The sequence below is a fragment of the Citrus clementina genome, unplaced genomic scaffold, assembly GCF_000493195.1.
Source record: "Citrus clementina cultivar Clemenules unplaced genomic scaffold, Citrus_clementina_v1.0 scaffold_7, whole genome shotgun sequence".
Taxonomy (NCBI): domain Eukaryota; kingdom Viridiplantae; phylum Streptophyta; class Magnoliopsida; order Sapindales; family Rutaceae; genus Citrus; species Citrus x clementina.
The window spans coordinates 4,778,026-4,800,710 of NW_006262075.1; the positions used below are offsets into that span (position 1 = coordinate 4,778,026).

The following is a 22,685-nucleotide window of genomic DNA, read 5'->3' on the forward strand; positions in this document are numbered from 1 at the left end:
TATGCATTTGCAATTCTAATTGGGTGGCACTTCCAATCTTTGATTCTATCTTGTACTTTTAATCTAGCTTTACTCCATGAAACCACTTTGTCGAAAACAGCGGGAAAATGCGTGTTTGTCTATTTTCTTTCTTTTCCTTGCTCCAGTGTGTCTTTGTCCTTTAGGAGCTCAAAAGGTCAAAAAAACTTCCATGGGTGATGGCCATGGCCAGTCCCCATCTCATCAAATCCCTCTTTCAATGCCCTTTCCTCCGGTGAGAACATCAAAACCAACAAAGCAAAATCCTCTTTCTCTTCTTCTTCTTCTGCTTATCATGACTTCTGCCGTTCTTTGTGAGACCTTTTTTGAGATAAAATATGCTCTATAATTAAGATAAATAAAATAATTATTATTTTCTGAAATAAAAGTACTTTTAAATGAAAATGATTTCAATTGTAATCATTTTATCACACCATAAGTATCATCTTAATTTACAATCCTATTCCGACAACAAATTTACAAAATACTCAAAAACTAAAATTAAAAATAGGCACAAAACTTGAGCCTCAAGGAGTAGAAAAATACACGATAACCTACAACAGTAGGGGGCCATGCCATCCACTGCACGCATGATCCACTAGCAAGCAAGAAGTAAACAAAAAGTGCAAAGTAAAGCAAAATGCCAGCTAACGAGCATTGTCCAATTTCCCACTTGTGGCCTTCACGTTTCATACCCAATTTTTTGGCCATTTTACTGAACAAGCAACTGAGCAAATGAATCAATGGGAAATTGGCGTGGTGGGAGAATTCTTGTGTTCACAATGTATATAAGTAAGGGTTAAAATCTCTATAAAAATATTATGTAAATTAGTTTTAATTTTTTTAATTATAAAATGATTGGCTGAAAACAATCTTAATAATTGAGTGAAGACAATTTTCTTATAAATAACAATTAAAATTTCAGTCCTCTCTCTTTCATTGAAGACAATTTTTTTTTCAGTATATTAAATCATTTGGTATCCAAAAATTACATTGAGCCTCAACTAATTTAGATTCGAGCCAGATAAAACTACTAGAACAGTAAAATTCTCTCAACAAGTATTTAACACATATACATTTTTAAATCTCAAACTGAGAATTTTTGTTAAAATAAAATAACTCTACACCAATTGATTTACGCGCTTATGGATGAGACAGTTTTATTATAACTACCAATTGGAATCCAAGAAAAAAAAAGAAAAGCAAATGAAGCAAGCAAACCAAAGCTTCCTTCATGCTTAGCACCCAACAACGGGGCCCTACTAATTCCGTACCATGGCCCGGACATTAAATGTACCTTTACACGTACCTGAAATCCATCCTCTTTATAAATTCCTCCAATCCGCTAATCAATTTGCACTTCATTAATTATTTTCTCCAGCTTTAGCCCTTCACTAAAACTCTCTGTCTCCATATTCTGCTCTGTTCTTTCCCTTGTTACATATGATAGAAGGATCAAATTTTCCATCAAGCAATAGTGGGATTGTATGCAATGGAGAATCAGGATTTTTCACCACCCCACGGGGATGCATCTCGGCCGTCCCTTGGATTCCCTCTTGGCACAGCACTCCTCTTGATTGTCATATTCAGCTTGAGTGGCATCTTCTCCTGCTGCTACCACTGGGACAAGGTTAGATCACTCCGTCGGTCGTTCTCCGAGCATGCGGATCCCGAGGCTGACAATGAAGGATCGCCCTCAAAATCCAAGGCTGCCCACATGGTAATTTTCATTCTTCTTTCATCAAGCTGAAGTTGAAGTTAACAAACTATTGGTACAAGTGAAAGGAACTTAATCTGACCCTTTTCTTGGTTAAAATTTTGTTACCAGGATTTAAAGAAAAATCAGAGCCAAAGCTTGCCAGTGTTAATGCCAGGCGACCAGATCCCAAAGTTTATAGCATTGCCATGTCCCTGTGAGCCTCCTCGAGCCGAGAAGATTGTTGTAAAAGTGCAAAAACCGCCAAAGCTGCCACGTTTTCCGGTGCCTTTGTATTAGCAGTTACAGAGGTTGTTCACTTGGTGTATATAATCTCATATTTACAATTTAATTTAGTAAAAAGAAGAGAAAGAAATTAGCTTTTACCATCATTTTTAACCTTCCCCAGGTAGAACTTTTAGGTCATCAGTTTGTAAACCACAACATTTTCTTCATATGTAATAGTAAAACTCAGCCAATTTGAAGAGTTAAAACGCTTGCGTTTTTTCTTCTGTCTTTTAATCCACTCTCATTTAAACCCAAAGCAATATAGCTGCGTGCAATTTGTGACAATTCCGTGGATGGATTAGTGAAAATACAATCTTTGTCTGCAAGAACTGGAGTCTGGACTCTGGAGTCACAGTAAATATGATAATTAACTCGTGAACAAACTAAATTAAACCATATTGGTATTGAGTAAGTGAGGCGTATGTAAGGATCAACCTCAAGTCCCTGTCAAGGTTATTTGAAGATTGAATGCAGAAATTGCTAGTAGATAATCATTTGTTAAGATAATGCAAAGTTTTTTATTTTATTTTATTTTTTAGCCCCTGGTAATCAAATCAGGTATCTGTCCTACTTACTGATTATAAATTTGATTTATGTTGGGTTTGATGATCTCTATGTAATGTCAGGAGAACTTACAAGCAAAGCAAATGTTGTCATCTTATTAGTGCATTATTTTGAAATCAAATCATAGGTTGGTAAGCAGTGGCGGACTCAGAAACTAAAATGAGGGGGGGCTTAGTTCAAAAAATTTTATTTAACTTAGATTTTTTTAATATTCACTTAAATACATTTTAAGTCTTATAAACTCAAATTTTATTACTTTCTTTTAAATTCTAAATAATAATAGTAATAAATTATTTATTTTAAATACGTGAAAATATCATTTTTCAAATAAGTTTCCACAAAATATTTTAAAAAATAAAATAATGTGACTATTGGGATTTGAACCAAGATTTTAAAACCATCAAATAACACTCTTACCATTGAACTACAAGGTTTTTAATATATGGAAAATGTGTCCAAATTTTATTTATGTAACTTTTTTAGAAAGGGCTTGAGGTACATTTAAAAGAAAAACTAATGGCCCAAGGGGGCCGCTCCTGTGCCTTAATTGGATCCGCCCGTGTTGGTAAGACTTCTTTTCATAAACCAGGAAGGCGGAAGCTAATGCCCCCGTGATTATTTATTTGCTTTGGAAACGAAAACTGTATTTATCTTTTTTTTTCTTTTTAATTAAAGAAAAACTTTATTAAGGCCCCATTTAGTATTCAGATATAGTATCTTTTAATCTTTTATGCTATAGTTGTTAAAAAATATAATAATTACGAAATAAAAGATAATAGTGATTAATGTGTATTAAATATGAGTGTTAAATAATAATTTTGATAAAATATAAAGATATTATAAGTTTTTCTTTATACAAATGACATATCAAAATTAACTTATTGAATATTTTATTGATATAACTGCTCAATCTCAGTATTAAACAGACCTAAAAAAAACATGTTTACTCACTAAAAAATCCACTTGAGATTGAAGATGTGGTTAGACTTTAATTGTGGGCCGAGGTAGGTGTTAATACATGAGCAGCAGCAACAAATCCAATCTTGAGTTGAAAAGTGTAATCCTTACGTAATTGCACCCAAGAGTGCTAGTGTTTTAGTAGTTCGTTTACTAACCCTCTAAATCATATAATTTGTCGCCCATTTTATTCGGTGGGTTTATTTATTGGAGATCTTCGCACTAAGCGAACACCCAAAACAAAACAACGGACGCGCTGACTGACAAATAGATCAAAACTATCAGCAGAAAACATTAGTAAAAAAAAAAAAAAAAAGCAAATTCATCCAGCTCTTGCATTACATCTGTACAAGAGAGAATGGGCCATGGTCAAAATTAGATATCAAAATCATGGGAGATTTTGTGGAAATTTGAAGATACAAGTAATCTCTTTACACGTCATGATTTAGGAAAAGTGGTGCCGCAACAAAGAAGGCCCACAATGATTATATTCAAACACTCATGATCCGCACAGGGACACTATCTTTCATGACCTAATTTCCCTGTTTCGACATGCTAATTAAGTTGCCTTTTCACTCTTTTTTTTTTTTTTTTTATAACACCAGTACTAGTACTACTAGCAGTTTGTACTAGTTCCGTGATGATGCGCTGATATTTGTCTGTCATCGACAACGGCAACGCCGATTTGATTGACCCTCCTTTATCCATCAGAAGTGGGCGCTCACTACGTATTCGTCCCCACCGACTGTCCATATTCATCAATACTAAGAATTAAATTCTCAGTTTGGATCTTTCGGGCACCCGTTTCAAACATCTGCCCTCACGTTTGAAGAAACTACAAATAATACTTGCTTGTTTTAATTCAATTATCATCCGTTTCTTCATCGAGCAGGGCAGCTGGTAGTGTTTGTGGAAAATTGGACTCTGCCGCAAAGTACGTACGCCAACCTTGATGACTTGGATGCCATGTAAGCTTGGAGCTGTTATCTGACTCAGCAAATGAAGATGACTCACGGAATGACAGAACAAGGGTTGAATCATTGTCATTGATTTGCTAAAATCTTGCCTATATTATTGTGTTGTTCATTTGTTGTTCCCTCTGGATTCAACCATTAATTATTATTGTGTTTGTGTACATATTATTGTGTTGTTCATTTGTTGAATCATTATCTGACTCTGCTGCAAAAAATGCCCTCTATTTGTTGTTCCCTCTGGATTGAACCATTAATTATTTTGGATCATTTATAGTCACAGCTATACGTTATACAAACTTTAATTACCAGAAAAACTGCATTTTGCAATTTAAATTATTATATATTGTGCATGGTGCAAAGTTTCCTTGTTTTTCTTCTTAATTTTTCTTAATATATTTCCCGTCTTTTCAGCAAAATATGGGAAATTATCCAACCTTTAATCTTTTTTTTTTCTTAATGACCTCATTTATTGATCTATATTATTTATGAATCAAGATTCTCTCATGATATGATCATATCATGAGCAAATAACTCAATCATTAATTGGTTGTTAATAAATAAAAAGTAGAAGAAGTTAAATTTTATCCATACACTACCACTAAAAGACACATGTCAAAAGATCATTAAAAACTCAGTAATGCTCAGATAAGGAGAGGATCATGTTCCATTAACTATACAAGGACATATAAAATAAATACAGCAACACTGATTCATGTGTGTATAATAATTTTCTGGTTAGGAATTTTAAAGTGCGGAAGAGTTTATAAAATATTTGTAGGGTTTTAAACGCTTACAACTTGAAACGCTTAAATCGCACGATTTATGTGTTCTCCCAAACATTCCCACATTTTAAAATTTTAGATTGGAACATTTATATATATAATAGATAAAAATACAATATAATAAATGTGTTTGAACCTGTTTTTAGGTAAGAGATAGTACACGATAAAATTTATCATACCTTCTTTGTTAGTTTAAGTGTAGACATTATCCGTGTTTTCTTTTTTGGCAATGATTTTTTTTTTTTTTTGGTTTGAAGTAAATGTAGAACAACCATTTTTTTTTTTTAAAAAAAATATTAATAAACTATTTGTGCGCGTAGTAATTTTGTCTCTATTTTAAAGAAAGTGTCAATGTTTGCAGAAAAGAAGTACTTCAGTGGGATTCCCCTTAGGTGCAACAGTGGCACCATAGCCTGATCCACTTCAGTGTTATATACATACGCTAGTATTGAATTTGAAAAATTGAAAAATAATAAACCATCAAAATAACTAAATGAAAAATTATCTTTAGACCATGTGACTCTCAAGTCTAAACTAAGTTCCCCAAGGGATCGATCACACCATATTATAAGAGACGGAACTTTTGGTCACCATACAGCATGAATCTCGTATAAAAAATTCGATCCTACCGCATTTTATGAAGCTCAACGCCCAAAATTGTAACTTAAATTTTGTCTTTCCCAATCAACAAAACACAAATGTGGTTTCCCTTATTTTATTATATATATATTTTTTAAAAATATATAATAAAAAGTAGGGTTTATATAATTGTACGGATGATAAGCGGTCCATGAGATGGGGCCCGTATCATCACCAAAATCACACGGTGATGGATCCTTCTCAGACGACAATATCTGGTGCGTTCTTAGTGGTCTTATCTCAACAGTGCCTTTATGACGCCATTATGTTTGTTATTGCAATGTGGCGCCAGCGGGAAAAGATTGTTATCTTAATCAATTGTTTAAGTCTTAAAACTCATTCGTCACTTTAATCATAGCGACGTGACATTAATAATTTACAAATCAAAAAGCATTAGAGAGGTTGATTTTGTTGGATCTCGATGGCTACTTACTAGTATATATCTTCTAAACACCATCGAACTAAGATTAATTAACTCTTCATAGTAGTTAATTTTTTTTTTTTTTTAAAAAAACTGTTGAATATTCTTAACAGCAGTATTATTTGCAATTAATCGCTGAAGACGGCTCAGCGGAGATCGAATTGCCATTAATATTGGGTATTTGCCCGTAGCTGGAGAGGCTGATGCGTTGATGTTGATGTGGCGGGGGTGTTTAAACCACAAGAAAATGGCCCAAAGCAATTAGCTTCCTTCTTTATAGTTTATATGATGAGTAGTAGTAGTTGTAGTGGAATTCCCATGTAAATTGTTAGGTACGTGACATAAGAGATTCATTACTTTTCCCCTTTTTTTTTTTTTTTTTTTATAATATCTTTTCTGATCCCCAGGCCTTTCTTTTTTCTTTATTTCTTATGGTACACGACGGATTAGCCAAACAGATGATGCTGATGCACATACAATCACAATTGAAAGCATCCAAAAATGCTCTCCAAGCTTGCGTATAGATATTAGCTTAGTTTGTTAGATTCTGTAAGCTAAATCATGTGAGATTCTCATTATTTAAACAATAAAAGTTATTATACTCAGCCACTCACAAATCGCTATGTTAGGAAGATAAGACGACTTTTTTCTTCAACTGCTCGCTCATTTGTGATTCAAGTGAATAAAAAACACATATCACCTTATAAATTTGGTGATACTGTGGTTTGTATGGTTTTTTTTTTCCCTCAAAACTTTTAAATAATAGTAAAGATTGTATAATTTTTTCATCATGTATGTAATTGAATCAATTTAACTAATTGGGTTCTAACCTATAATAGTTAGTGTTTACCAAATATTATAATACTGTAACTTTTAAACTACCAACTACTCAATATCAATACAAAACACGGCCTGAATTTTTTGACACTTTTAAGTACTCTTATCAAAGTCAAAGACATTAATGTTTAAAATTATTTTTCACTGTATAATTGGCTTTAATCAGTGTGCATGGATGCTGATTATAAATTATACAATAATTATTATGGATAGGTTACAACTTGCAAAATCAAAATGGTAGATGACAGGGCATCAGAATAAAAGTGGCCTTACAAAAAGGCCCATTGTATTTTCGAAGCCCATAATGAAGCAATGGCGTTAGGCCTAAGCCTGCCCCGTAAGACGTCGTCAATCGTGATCGATCGAAGTCGAAGCTTTTGCTTTTCTAACAACGAGAGGAGTCCTAAGTCCCAACCATTTCAAAATTTGAACAGTGGATCCTTAATCTCGTTTTCCCTCCCAAAAGTCAAATCCCCCAAGTGTTTGTGAAAATGTCGAAGAGAAACTCCATCATCAACACGGAGCTACGCACGCCTCTCCGTAGATCTGCTAGGCTCCTCCACAACCAGACGATCACACCAGAGCCACAAAACCCAAAAACCTGCAAGTCCAAACCCACAACCAATCGCTTACAGTCATCAAATTCTCACCCCAAACCTCATAAAGATTTCCCCAAAACAAAAACATCTCTTGTTAGTGGGTTGAGACGATCTCCAAGATTGAACAATGGGGTTGATGTATCGCAGAGTCTTAGGCGGTCCCCAAGGTTTTCTAATCAGCAGAATGCTGAGGTACTTGTCAAGAAGAGGACTGGTAGTGATGATAAAGTCAAGAAATCGATAGTTTGCGATTCGAAAAATAAGAGGAAAGCCAAATGTGAAGTGGGTGTGGGCTCTGGCTCTTCCTCTTGTGAGCAAATGGAAGTGATTAGATCTGGTGTTGTGTTAGGTTTGAAGGCAGTTAAAGAAAACGGAGAAAGAAAGGTGAGAGATGTGGTGAAAGGAAGTGGAGAGATTAATGTTTGTAGAAAAAGAAAACAGGTTGAGGAAGGTAAAGTGAGCGGCAAAATTCGAGAGTGGACAAAAGAACAGGAAGTGGCATTGCAAAGAGCTTATTTTGCAACGAAGCCAACTCCTAGTTTTTGGAAGAAGGTTTCTAAGCTGGTAATGATATTTTCTTATACTCATTTTTGGTATAGTTACACTTTCCTTGGAATATAAACGAATAAAACTGATGCTACTCGGCAATAGCTTGCTTTGTATTTATTAGTTGTTATTTATTAGGTAAAATACAATTATAAGTAGTATAATCGTATAAATTAATATTTTTCAAAAAATTGAGGTCTTCAAACTGATGCAGTGGGCAATTGATTGATCAGTTATTTTATGCTGGAAAAATTAGAGTTCGGGTCATAGGTTCGAGTGACGAATTTTAGAGTTACTACTTTTTTTGATATATTTTATTATAAGCTCAACATTAAAATTCTTGGGTTTGCAACAGCACGCCAAGATTGTGTTTAAAATGCATTTAAACTCTATATTCCTTGAACTCTTTTTATATCTACTTCCAGTTATAGCAGACAAATGAGAGGGTCTAATGAAGTTTCCACCTCTTTTTTGTTGTTAGCAGACTCAACATTGTGATGCTTACTGTTTGGACTTTTCTTTACTTTGTTTGACTCTAGTAGAAAGAACCCTCTTCAAACACAAACAAATTAGTGACCAAGTCAGACGTGATTTCAACCCGCTGAATCTCAACCAGGAACGTCAGCTGAACTTTGAGCACTGAATTGATTGACTCACTAATATTGAGTAGTATTTGGAGCTATCTCCACCTTCGGGTACAATAATGTTAAACCAAACCAGCTGATGGTCAAGGACCTAAACCTTTGAGATACAGGCAAGAAAATACACACATTCAAACACCTATTTTTGGCATAAAATTGTAATAGAGACTGAAAGATCGTCATTCCTCCATTGCTGAGATTAAAGAAAGCCATGTTAAATGTTGCCACATTGGTCTTTCTGTTGTACCAAAAAATTTGTCAAAAAATTGAACTGCAAATTGCAATAAGTAAATGCATTCCAAATAGTCAGAAAAACAAGTAGAAATGATGAAGTGACTTCTAATTTTCTTATGATTTTTTGTTTTTATTTTGTAACTTTGCAATTTGGTCATAGGAAACTTAAGATATGGTCAGATAAGAACTATGTAACTTCATATGGACAAGCAGTTCGTACTTGCAACAATTTTCTTTTGCTAGTATCAATTGTGAGCATATTTTATAGTTGTTTGAAATCAATTCAGGTGCCTGGAAAGTCTGCACAGGACTGCTTTGATAAAATCCACTCTGACCACATAACCCCACCTCAAGCTCAGCCTCAATCAAGAGCAAACAAAATAAACTCATCACCCCTTAAACATTTTTCACTCTCGGCGAGCAAACTGCTTAAACCTACTGAACTGAAGATTAAAAGGTCAAGTAAGCGGAAGAGTCATCTTGTACAGAAAATGGTCAGACATTTGTTGCAAAAGAATTATCATATGGATCCAGGTTATGAAGCAGATCTCTTCTCAGTCCTTGAGCCTAATATCAATCCATCTACTCAAGTTACTGAGCAGAATGGTTTAGTTTCCTCCCCAAAGCATTTACAGGAAAAGCAGGAATTTCTTCAGAAATGCCATGAGAGACCATCAGAACATAAAAAGCCCCTTACAAAATCAAGTGATTCATGCGGGAAGCCTCTTGTTAGTCCGCCAGTACTGAAGCCGGTCAAAAACAGGGCTTTACATGAGAAGTATCTTGACCAATTACTTGGTCGGGAAGCTAAGAGAAAGGCAGCATCTGCACGGGCAGAAAGATTAATTCCTGGGAAAGAGAATAGAGGGGTGATTGATAGTCAGAAAATAGATGTCATCAGAGCGGCAAAAAGTGCCTTGGTGACTGATGCAAGAAATGTTATTACCCAGCTCCAGCATCTCAATGAGAACAGCATGAGCAACTCTTCTGATTTTTGCTGTGATGGTATTGACAATGATGATGATGAAGGTGAAGTTGAACTTTAACCTTTTTTTTTTTTAATCTTTTAGGCTTGTCTTTAACTGTATCACTTTCTTGAAATGTAGCTGTTCTTCAGCATACTAATTGTAGTTGCCTTAGCATTGGCCCATAGTTAGGTTCTTGCTTCCTTTAAATTTGTTTCATATGATCTTGCAGATAATTTTTTTAAACTGCAAATAATGTATTCAGTCATTGCTAATTTAGGAGTAGTTTCACATTATTCCAGTGTATTTGATTGAATTTTCAGGATGATTGTTGCAGGATTGGTTGCATTTATGTGAGATATGCAAATATGTTACTGTAACTGACAAAATTTCTTGATCTGTCTGACAAATTGAATGCCATGATCTACGTTTTGTAGTTTATTGTAATCTTAGGCTTCAAGATGCATGAATTCACAATAAAATGTTGATGTTCTTGCTCATAAGATTCTTACTTGCAGATGGACAAGATCATAGTTTTCTAAAAATATAGGAAGAACAGGACATCTCTATCACTGCTCAATTCCCACAAGATTTGACTCCAGTTTCTATCTTTCACTGCATTGTGGTTTATTCTTTTTATAGGCACCTTATCATGTTTAGAAAGCTAAAGTAACATATTTAGGCTACTCAGGTCAGAACTGTTACATTATTTGTTAAGCTGAAACCATAGCTTTGAGGCTTCAGATGCCCTCATGGGGTGGTATTGGTTTCCAGAAGATGACAGGAATTCTGCTTGATAACCACTAGTTTTCTGTAGACTGTTAAGAAGGTAAATATTCCCAAAATAACAACAGATGCCACCAGCACCATTCAGACTGCCATTGCATATCGATGTCCACATTTTTTGAATCCAGACCAGCGACTCATGATGTGAAGGGTTGGTAGTTGAGTTCTAATAAAATGCGGATATTTATACGAGGGAAAGAGTACATATATGGATATACTGTTAAGGTGCTTAGTTTGCCTACCCCATGCAACTAGACCAAATGCAGCTCGTCCACTGTAATTAATTGTCACATATTTCCTATTTTGAATCACAGTTGTAATAGCATAGCTTAAAAAGTTTCCATTTCTGCAGCTGGTTGGCCTCCTCTCCCCAATGTAACCGCAAATGAGCAGCCATATTGAGTAGGAAACTCAAGGCATTATCATTCCATGTAAAATAAAGATCTCATGCTAAGATCGGTAGTTTAAGCAATTTCTTTTCATCGTTGAACAGAATTACATTGAACCTGCTCGAGAACTCTCTCCCTAATCTTTTCTGTGTAACAAGATAAAAGTTAGATACTTCTATGAAGTAATTTCGGTAACAATACTTGTCATAACAACAACGAAGGCGACTACTTCTGTTCTTGTGGCCGTGAATTAGAAGTTTTCCTTGTCAATGTTATTATTAAACCAGAACTTATTTTTAAGTTCATTGGCTTTCTTCATTGGATCAGTGATTTAATCATTCAAATTAAAAAAAGGAATGGAGCTTTCATGAGCTATGGTTGTTATTTTCCAGAAAAAATACTCGCAGCTTTTGGAGGTGTTTGCAAAATGTGTCTAATTATTATTGTTTGCATTTTCCCTCTCCAGGTAAGTACCTATCGTCGCTGTCACGATTTCTGTAATTATCAATGTTATTCCAGCAATACTTCTAGATTCAGGACCAGCAGGCTCCTACATTTGAACCTAATTTCAATTATTGATGAGGTTACATGTGATGTAGCAAAAAGACACCAATAATTAATCGATTGATTAGCCCCTAAATTCTGCTCTTATATGCCGGAAACATTCAAAAATCATTAAAAATTATACCCGAAAATTCCATTTTTCAAATATATTATTTGATTAACAATAGAGAATGAGACAATGATGCTTGTATTAAAAGATAAGTTAATTTGGATTGGATAATCCCTAATAACAGGTTGTGATATGGATCTGAATCATCTTATGAATGTTAAATGCTTATTTTAATAGAAAAATTTTATTACAATTTCTCACTTGTAGAATTCCTGGAAGAACAAACTTAGAAGAAATAACTAATTTTCAGGATTTGTCAAGCGACAAAACTTATTTTCCGACGCTACCCTCTACAGACATTTTCCTCCATAGCCTGCATTACTGAACAATGCTTGCTTTATCTCTTCAGAACTTAACAATGTCCTCCGCTCAGCTGCCTAAAACCAGTTCGAGATATAAGAAAATACAAGCATGTACATTGTTGACACAACATCAATCCATCAAGATTTCTTTAAAATGGGGAAAAAAAAACAAAAACTTACCTCTGAACATGATGCTTGTAATGAAAAATCATTGAAGCAACTTATAACACACTGTTGAATCTCTAGGCCTAGAACCTCTAACGTGTTTACTGTTGATAGCAACAATCCTGGCTTGGATGAACAGCAAATATCGATCCGGGTGTCGATCTCTCTCCTTTCCACATCAAACTGCAAGTCAAGGCATCGGGAAATTTTAAAAAAAAAATAGACGCATCAGACATGGATTAAGTACTAACATGCCATTTTATGTTTTGCTTTAAAGGTCTTGATCTGCAATTATATTTATACCTTGGGGGAATTTCTCACCGAGGCTTCATTTGACTTGAGCTCTGTGAATTTGCCAATTAAGAGTTGGTTTGCACCCAATTCTGTTTCTTCTTCTTGCAACTTATTGATTCTCTCCAGAAGCTCTTTCAAGTAATCAATGGTATCTCCAAGTATAGATGTTCTGTCCATCTGCCAATATTCATTACATATTAATGAAAGTGAAAAAGAACAAAATGAGACAATTTACAAATTAGGTTTAACAACAAACAAACATTACCTTGCTGATCTTGGGAACTATTGATCTGAGCATGGAAAGGCGGTCATTTAAGCGCTTTCTTCGTCTCCTTTCAGCCATTAGATTCTTTGAAGGCTGCCCTTCTAACTTCTTATTCTTTCTCTTTCTATCTACACACAAACCCATATTGAAACCTTGATTAGTAATGTTGCTAGTGGCTTGTTCAATCTCAGCACAGCTACTTTTTGTCTCTTCAAAGCTATGATTTTGATGAAGATGATCACTGCTACGCAGACAAAGCTGATCATGATCTTCCTCAACAACCATTGGCGGGTACTCTTCTTGAGCTGATGGAAATGAAGGTATCTCATTCTTTGTGTATGATGACGTGTCAACCTCTGGAACTGTGAATCCATCAACAAAAGGGTGGTAGCCTTGATGTAGGTGATCAGTGAAAGGAGGACACTCAAAACTAGCTTCTGATGGAGCAGCTGAAAACCCCACAAATGAAGAAGGATTTGATGCAGCAGCAGCTAAAGTCGAACTCTCATCAAGAGAATCAAGGATCCATCCACTGGGCAAATACTCGTTCAATCCACCTGAAAAACTTGACCATGCGTCTCTTCTTGCAATTGGTGGAGCTAGCAATTCTTCCAAGAAACCATGTTGAGTGAGCTCCATTTCTCCCGGTTCTTTTTTCTCTATGAAGAGATAATAATCTTGAGAGAAAGCTGAATAATATGTTTGTTGCACCAAGTTGAAGGAATATATATTATATGATGATCATATGGTAAATTTTTTTATAAGATATGAGCAAATTATTAAATGCATTTTAGTATGTGTTACAGTGTATTGTTGAGTGTAACAGCACATTACTGTAAAGTGTAAACCTAAGATTGAAATGGAATCTGCCTTTTTTTTTTTTCTTTTTCCCCCTTTTCTCAAGGTGAATTTATGTCTTTTTCACCGAAATTATCAATCAGACAAATTAAATATTTATTAATCCCTTTGCCCAGAAAGCTTTGACCCACAAATCTGTCTCAATCGGGAAAAAAAATGCATGGAGTTTAGCCTCACACACTGTCAGGGTTTTTGTTTAATTAATATTTAATATCTTCTTAAATATTCACAATTGTTTTAAAAAATAAATACCCTCATCCCCTTCTGCAGGTTAAGGGAACAAAAAATACTCTAAACCGAGGCTTAGTCGGCTTAAACGGTGGAGTTCAATGTTTTTTTTTTTTTTTTTGAGAAGGAGTTCAATGTTTTTCTTTGTTTCTCGAAAAATTAAAAAAAAAAACTGTTTTAATAATATTTAGGTTTGTAAATGATGCTTGAATTATATTTTACTCGAGTCTTTATTATAAAAATCATCCCTTAATATTACGTTGTAGAAATTAAAAAAAAAAAAAAAAGATCTCTAGAAAAGATTTCATTGTTGTACTTCTTTTGTGTGTGTGTGTGTGTGTGTGTGTGTAAGAAGAAGAAGAAGAAGAAGAAGAAGCACATAATTAGAAATCCTTTTATAACTTCTCCGATTGTTTCATTGGCCTCCTTTAATTTTCAGGAAATACTAATTGCTGATACTGTGTAAATGCATGTCGTTTTAGTTCTAGATTTTGCAAAAACATTATCAAATAAAGGATTAAATCTTGCATCCTCCACATGGTGAGACAAAGAAAGTTAATTTGTTCGTTAATAGATGCTAGGAAGGCCAAAAAGGAGAAGCGCTTGCAAATGGATTAGTGAAGAAGGCTTTTCATATGAAAATGATAAATTATGTTGATGTTGAGGACACTGAATCACTGATGGAGCTTGAGTTTTGCACACAAAGATACATGAGGTGCTTTGACTCTGGGGAAGCTAGCCAGTATAGTAACACATTACCCTACAAATATTATTATTGATATCACATCTGACAAGCACATGCAAGAAAACAATGCATGAAACAAAACAAGCTGAGGCTGTAGTTGCACTACCTCGCCTTGAAAACCTAAGTTGTTTCACCTGTTTGCTGACAATGCTAGCTAGGAATGAACAAGAAGCCTGTGACTGGGTTACTTAAAATATTATTACTTACCGCGCAACTTACATCTAAACTAACAATTCCTCCGCGGGGTCCAGCTGAAGGCCGAAGTTGATCTTTGGGGCACACGGCGCAGATACATGAATATGTTACACTTTGACTTGTCTGTCTTCTTGTGTCCTTGAAAAGAGTAGTATTAATTGCTCTACGTATACTTAATGACTGTTGCATGTGAACTCCTCAAAAGCTGCTAGCTAGACAGTCCATTATTTATCTAGCTGCTAATTTTGATATTTGGATGAAAATACACGAGTATATATAATAAGAAGTGAAAATTCACTCTTACTGAGGAGGTGCTGTTCATGATGACATTATTGACAGTCCATTATTTTGCTTGGTAAGTTATTGTTTATTTTAAATACATATGTGTCTGTGCAAATATTCAGTACATGTATGCTTCGAGTGTCAGTTCAATAATGGTGGGGAGCTGAGAGACGTTTCAGCTTTAGAGGAGACTGATTTGCCTCAGCTTTTGCAACTAAATTATTTGATTGCAGTCTTCAAAAAAGATACTATTCTTTTTTTGTTTTTTTTTTCCACCATCCATTGAAGGTTAGTTGGTCCGAAGCTCTTCATCAAGAAATACATTCAAGATTTAGGTTTTTCATTTTTTAAGTTTTCAATTTTAGTTGGCGGATTGATGTGAGCAGATTTGGATCAAAATAGTCTGAGCCAATTTTGAGTGAAACGTAACTCGCACCCAGTTACCAAGTGCCCCCTCTACATAATACAATTTCAAACAATTCAGTAAATTACAATCATAGTATTCATTAACAATTTTTCTACTATTTACATTTGTCCTGTACTGATTTTTTTTTCATGTTTTGAAATTAATGTACGATAGTTTCAATATTGTTAATATTATTAAATACATACGTTTAGTTTTTTCAATGTATATATAACTAAATTATCATTCAATTAATCGTATTATTCTGTGAGATTAGGCAACAAATTTAGGGTTTACTTTCGTTACTTGTAAGTTTCTAAAATGAAGAACATAAAAGATTTTTATGTAGACAGTTTGTTAATGTTGATTATTTATCTTTTAAAAGAAGCACGGCGAAAAATGAAAGAGAAGCAAAACAAAATTATTATTTTTGGGTTTATTTTTTAGGTTATTTTCTCTTTATTTGGGTTTAATTAATAGGTGTGGGTAATCTATTTATACAGAGCTAGATTAACAAATCAAATTGCAAAGAGCTAGGCTTTTCGAGTAGAGGAGCAAGCAAGTATTGAAATGTTTAAAATTAGTTGGTTTACAACATCTCATAATTCTGAAACTCAGATGGGATATTTTCATAAATTTAAAAAATATAAAAGGGCGTTTCGGAAATCGTCCTTCAAACATTTTGAAAATATATTACAAAACACATAACAATAATATATTGGTATCTGGTAGTTTATGATTCAAACGTTAGAAGAATGTCATTGTTGTTCTATTGAATGTAGCCATACAACTAGCTAATCCCTCATTACTGGCTCTGTATTGTACACTGCACTTTAAGAGTGTGTTTGGGATTGAGGTTGATTAGCTGTAGCTTTTAAGTTACAACACTAAAGTATTTGGTAAACACTAGCTGCTGTAGCTTGGAATTTATATTAATATGATTTTTCACTTGTATAATATAAAATTTATTATATTTTAAATAATTTTATCAAAATTATTATTTAAATTTTATATTTACTACGTATTATTAATTTTTATTTCATAGTTATAATTTTTTTTTCACAACAACTGTAGTTTAAAAATTACAGCACCTCAATCCCAAACGCACCATAAAAACACCAAATTCATCACTAACGTGAAATTAATTTTCTCCATATAAATTACGCAAAGCAAAAGAAAATTGTAGGATCACATTACGTTAATTTTTTTAATTTGAGATAATCTGTGCAATACTTAATTTTACTCTCTCATAGTCCCATCTATTTATTTTTTATTGTGGTTGTAAATTAAAAGAATGATTCATGAAACCCTACTTAGAATTTTCCTGCAAAATTATAATTAATTAAAAATCTATTATGATGATCTTCAACCATGTGTGTTAATTTAATTCACGCTGCATCCCCTCAGCTCAGAAAAGAAGAGAGAGAGAGAGAGAGAAAAAGAAAAGAAAAGGTTGTACCTTGTGACAAGGCCACGACAACCAAGCAAAAAGCAAGTGGTAATCGCTTTGTTTATCTCTCTCTTTGTCTTGGTTGGCCTCCCATCCAAATTGAATTCGGCCTCACGTTTTGATTGGACATATGTAGTGTAAAAGTTGATTGATTTTATTTAATGATTCATCAAAAAAATTATAATAATTTTATTATTTTTATGAGAAGTATTATTTAAAATTATATTTATGGCGTACTATGAAATATAAATCAAATTTTATTTTTCTTTTTACATAAATTATGACTTAAAAACTAGGATATTTACTTATCAAACGTAACGTTATACTTATATCTGATAGATTAGAATTATCTAAAGTTAAGTTGCTTGCTGCGATGGGCTATGGAGCAATCTGTTTGCATAAAATTGCATGAGAATTCCACAGGCGCAGCCCACAATATTCTTTCACACTTGAGAAACAGCTCTTCTTCTTCTTCCAAAACCGCTTTTCCAATTCCCTTTCCACTGTCCTTTTTTTTTTTTTTAATTATTTTATTATTATTATTACTACTTTTGACCTGGACCCCATTTGCATGCAGACACGTGATGATATAATTAATAATTATCGAACTTTTGTATGGATTAGACTCGTCAATACGACGTCATTTTCTTAAACAGTAAGCGCAGCACCTGAACTCGAAGAAATTAATAGGGGTGGACATTTTATCCGACCCGATCCGATCCGACCCGACCCGACCCGATAAATTTCGGGTTCGGGTCGGATCGGGTCGGGATCGAAACCCGATCGGTTTGAAATTTACAAACCCGATCGGGTTGTGATCGGTTCGGGTCAAACCCGACCCGATCCGAATACCCGATCGGGTTCTTAAAAAAAAAAAAAAACGTACTGACCCGAATTGACCTGATTTCAACCGACCCGAACTGACCCGAATTGACCCTAACTAACCCTATTTCAACCGACCCGAATTGACCCGAATTGACCCGAATTGACCCGAACTAACCCAAATTGACCCGAACTCAATTCTACCCATTTTAAATCCAACCCGATCCAACCCGAACATAACCCGAATTAATGACCCGACCCGAACCGACCCGAATATAGTTCGGGTCGGTTCGGGTCGGGTCATTAATTCGGGTTATGTTCGGATTGTTCCTTGTCTAACCCGAACAACCCGAAACCCGATCGGGTTGACCCGAACCCGACCCGAACCCGATTTTGCCCACCCCTAGAAATTAAGGTAGGGTTTACATTTTGAATTAAGATAGCGTTTATTTTTTAGATTATAATGAGAATCTTGAAGAGTGGAAATTTTAGAATTGAAAGTGTGGAGTGGGAGTGAGAGTGGGTTATTTATTTATACTTAAATGAAAACATGTAATGGAGATCATAATCTAATTTATGTATTTATTTTATCTTAGATTAGGAGTGAATATTTTTAAATTACAATTTTATCTTTATTTTAAGATTTATAGTTTTTAATTACAAAATTAATAAAAATATATATTTAATGAATAAAAATTTATTTTATTATATGTGTAAATTTATAATAATTATTAATATTCTTAATTATGCACATCACAATTTTTTATTAATTTTAATTTTAAATATATAAATTAAAAATTATTGATAAGGACAATATAAATGAAATATTTTTACTATTAACATTGTACGAAATTAATATTTTCTTAGAATAAACTATTTATTAGTATTAATTATAATATTAAATAAATATATTACTATTATTTTTAAATAAATATAATATTATTATATTTTCAAATAAAGATGGTATATAGTAATATTATTAATTCTCTATTAATATAATAATATTATTTTTAAGTAATTTAAACTTAGAATCAAACCAAATTATTATTTAGTTAAATATAATAATATTATTTAAATAAATATAATATTATTTAAATATTTATTAAATATAATTATAGTAAATTTAATAAAAGGAGGGTAAAAAAGAAGGGTAAATATAAAATGAAACATTATTTTATTTTATTTAATATAATTATATTAAATTTGAATATTATTATATTAAATTTATTATTATATAAAATAATAATATAATATTATTTAGTACAAAATTAATATTTTCTTAGAATAAACTATTTTATTAATATTAAATAAATATAGTACTATTATTTTAAAAATAAATATAATAATATTATATTTTCAAATGAAGATAGCATATAGTAATATTTATTAATTCTCTGTTCATATAATAATATTATTTTAAAGTAATTTTAACTTAGAATCAATGTAAATTATTATTTAGTTAAATATAATAATATTATTTATTTTATTTTATTAAATATTAAATATTAAATAAGAAAAATGATAAAAATGGGAGAGGCGGGAGTGGATTCCCACTCCCATCTCTCCCCATGGGAGCCTCACTCCCACTTCCCACTCCAAAAATAGGTGGAGCCCACAGAGTGAAATAAACGCTGGAGTGTAAAGAATCAACACTCCTCACTTTCACTCCAGAAAATAAACACAACCTAAGTAAAAATCATGAGAAGTGGAGATCTTGAGAGTGTGGAGTGAGAGTGTGAGTAAGTTGTTTACTTCCACTTGAATGAAAGTAAGAAATAGAGATCAGAATCCAATTTATGTGTTTACTTTGTCTTCGATTGTGAGTAAATATTTTTAAATTATAATTTTATCATATTTAAAGAATTGTAGTTTTTAATTACAAAGTTAATAAAAAATATATTTGATGAATAAATATTTATTTTATTATATTAGTAAATTAATTATTAATATTAAATAAATATAATACTATTATTTTTAAATAAATATAATACTATTATTTTTAAATAAATATAATAATATTATTTTTAAATAAATATAATAATATTATATTTTCAAATAAAGATAGTATATAGTAATATTATTAATTCTCTCTTAATTTAGTAATATTATTTTTCAGTAATTTGAACTTAGAATCAATGTAAATTATTATTTAGTTAAATATAATAATAATATTTAAATAAATATAATACTATTTTATTTATTTTATTTTATTAAATTTAACAAAAAGATGGTAAAAAATAAAGTCTCACTCCCACTCCCCACTCCAAAAATGGGTGGGGCTCACGGAGCAGGATTCCCCATCCTCCCTTAAAATATGCAAGTAAATACTGAAATTGGAGGAATTCATACTCCATAAAGTAAACACAACATAAGATAAGAGAGAGGGAGAGGTCGTGTATTTTCATTAAAAAATATTATTAATTTTTTTTAATCATTCACCTAAAAATTATAAAGTGTATTATTTTTTTTTAAATTTTTTAGTTACACCATTAGAGAATTTATTAAAATGTTGATAAATGGTTATTTTATTTTTTAATGAAAAAATTATTTAATTCTAACTAAATAACAAAAAGGACAAAATTTATTTTATAGTTGTTGAGACCAACAACAACTACAAAATTAGTCATGCAACCTCAATAAACCTTGGTCTAAAGATATAAAAATTAATATTTACAAAAATTAAATTACCAAATTTTTTGACATTAATAAAAAATAATATATTAACTCCTTAGCATAGTGTTCTATAAAAATTTATATATAATTTTTTGTTTCTATTTTATTTATGTGGTTAAATTGGTAATTTAATTTTTTATTAATGTCCAAAGAAAAGAAGTATTATTATAAGGTAGTAATATTATAAAAACAAGTCAAAATGAACAAAAAGTAATGACGGATGTGTCAGTAATTTAACAGTAGAGATATTTTGAGATATTTCTAAAAATAAAAGGACTAAATATGTACTAATCTCAAAATATAAAGACTAAACAACTTTTACTCTACAAAATATATTCAAAATAGCTGTAAAACTAATTATGAAAAATTTTAAACATTATAATTTTGTCCTATCAATTAAAAATAACAACATAAAATCAGTCATGGAGTATTTAAAATTTACAATTTGTTCCTATCAATTCAAAATAATTACACGTTCTAAAAAAGCATCCAAAATAGTAATTAATAAATCATCTTTTTATATTCGGAGATAAAATATTTATTTCATCAATATTATATTAAATTATTTAATGGTACCACTCGAAAAGTGAAAAAAATGATACATTTTATATATTTTAGATAGATAACCGGTTAAAAAAAAAAAGTATTTTTAAAAAACTATAAAATTTGAAGTATCTGTGAATATTTGCCCTATTATAATATTATTATAGAGGCGACGTCTTGCAGTCGAGTTTATCAAGATAAAAGAACATTTAGCTGTGACGTCGCCTCTCAAATCTCAATCATCTGTCAACATCATTTCACAAGAAAACGAGATGAAAAAGATACATCAAAAGCCGTGTAAATTTATTTGATTACCAATAAATACAATAACACTTCAATTCTTCTACAGCTTCTTGTGCAATAATCATCATGATCAATTGATCATTCATCAGATCCAATCATATGTACATATATAATTTTAGGCAAGTGCTAAGTTACATGTAACTTACATAATTTATTTCAACCACGTAAAATTATAAGATTCATAATTTATGTGGTTGAGATGAGTTGTGTATGTTACATTAAATATAACTTAGAGGCTCCCATAATTTTAACGTAAGGAGAAATTCTTATTTTATTAAAGATACGACTAGGTTAATATATATATATTATAAATGTTTCAATCCGAAATTTTAAAGTGCAAGAACATTCAAAAAAAATGCATAAATCATGCGTTGTAACCACTTTAAATTGCAAGCTTTTCTGAACTTTTGCTACACTTTAAGATTCGTGATCAGGAAACTACTCATATATATAATAGTAGTTTTTGGATCTAGAATTTTAAAGTACGGAAAAGTTTAGAAAAATTTTAAAATCGCGCGATTTTAAAATTTTTTCGGACTTTTTACACTTTAAAATCTCGGATTAGAACATTTATAATATATATAATATCATTCTCAGGTGTGGATGCCCGTAATTTTTTGAATGAGCACATATTTTTAAACCGTGTGGTTTAACAGAGTTAATTTTCGAATGAATTATAAAACCGTGAGATTTAAGAGAGTTAAAAATTAACTTTCATAAACCTCATAGTTTAAAAGTGTATCTGCATAAAAATAAAATGAGAACGTCCGCACTAGAGAATGACTATGTGTGTGTGTGTATAGAAACAACTAGGTTAAAATATACATATTATAGTATAAAATATTTTATTTTACAAATAATTGGGACGATTTTAAAATGCGAATAAAATTAAAAGACCAAAAAACATTTGACTTAAAAATAATTTTTTTATTCATTGATTCAGTCAATTTAATGGATAAATGAACGGGAAACATAAATATTATTTTTTAAATTTTAATTCTTATCATTTAGAATGAGTAAATCCGATAAATGAAAAATTAAATTAGTTTATAGTTCAAAATTTTTAAGTCAGGGAAACCCTCCCCTTTGTATATCTGTCAACGTTTTTGTTCTTTTCTTTTATTTTTTACCGAATCAAAAAACTGCTA

The 22,685-nt window shown here is 31.9% G+C and overlaps 3 protein-coding genes across 3 annotated transcripts; 2 read left to right on the forward strand and 1 right to left on the reverse strand.

Annotated features, from left to right (window-relative positions):
• Positions 1-1,363: 1,363 nt before the first annotated feature.
• On the forward strand, positions 1,364-2,285 carry LOC18037723 (uncharacterized protein At5g65660). The gene is made up of 2 exons (XM_006426137.2): positions 1,364-1,738; positions 1,847-2,285. Exons 1-2 carry the CDS (start codon positions 1,511-1,513, stop codon positions 2,012-2,014), a joined length of 396 nt encoding a protein of 131 aa, XP_006426200.1. The 5' UTR covers positions 1,364-1,510; the 3' UTR covers positions 2,015-2,285.
• Positions 2,286-7,551: 5,266 nt separating this feature from the next.
• LOC18036446 lies at positions 7,552-10,976 on the forward strand. Its single transcript, XM_006426138.2, has 3 exons — positions 7,552-8,339; positions 9,484-10,225; positions 10,680-10,976. The coding sequence occupies exons 1-3, from the start codon at positions 7,668-7,670 to the stop codon at positions 10,709-10,711; spliced, it is 1,446 nt and encodes a 481-aa protein (XP_006426201.2). The 5' UTR covers positions 7,552-7,667; the 3' UTR covers positions 10,712-10,976.
• A 1,163-nt stretch (positions 10,977-12,139) lies between these two features.
• Positions 12,140-13,740, reverse strand: LOC18037834 (transcription factor bHLH61). Its single transcript, XM_006426139.2, has 4 exons — positions 13,036-13,740; positions 12,780-12,947; positions 12,492-12,659; positions 12,140-12,386 (listed from the first exon to the last, which is right to left on the reverse strand). Exons 1-4 carry the CDS (start codon positions 13,672-13,674, stop codon positions 12,300-12,302), a joined length of 1,062 nt encoding a protein of 353 aa, XP_006426202.1. The 5' UTR covers positions 13,675-13,740; the 3' UTR covers positions 12,140-12,299.
• Positions 13,741-22,685: the final 8,945 nt, after the last annotated feature.

What these genes read in the sequence shown, in the direction of transcription:
- LOC18036446 (XM_006426138.2), top strand. Translation starts at nt 7,668, where the DNA reads ATGTCGAAGAGAAACTCCATCATCAACACGGAGCTACGCACGCCTCTC. An exon ending in GGAAGAAGGTTTCTAAGCTG is followed by an intron (nt 8,340 to 9,483) that starts GTAATGATATTT and finishes AAATCAATTCAG; the next exon opens with GTGCCTGGAAAGTCTGCACA. An exon ending in TGACAATGATGATGATGAAG is followed by an intron (nt 10,226 to 10,679) that starts GTGAAGTTGAAC and finishes TCTTACTTGCAG; the next exon opens with ATGGACAAGATCATAGTTTT.
- LOC18037834 (XM_006426139.2), bottom strand. Translation starts at nt 13,674, where the DNA reads ATGGAGCTCACTCAACATGGTTTCTTGGAAGAATTGCTAGCTCCACCA. An exon ending in CGGTGAGAAATTCCCCCAAG is followed by an intron (nt 12,660 to 12,779) that starts GTATAAATATAA and finishes CTTGACTTGCAG; the next exon opens with TTTGATGTGGAAAGGAGAGA. An exon ending in TACAAGCATCATGTTCAGAG is followed by an intron (nt 12,387 to 12,491) that starts GTAAGTTTTTGT and finishes AACTGGTTTTAG; the next exon opens with GCAGCTGAGCGGAGGACATT.
- LOC18037723 (XM_006426137.2), top strand. Translation starts at nt 1,511, where the DNA reads ATGGAGAATCAGGATTTTTCACCACCCCACGGGGATGCATCTCGGCCG. An exon ending in AATCCAAGGCTGCCCACATG is followed by an intron (nt 1,739 to 1,846) that starts GTAATTTTCATT and finishes TTTTGTTACCAG; the next exon opens with GATTTAAAGAAAAATCAGAG.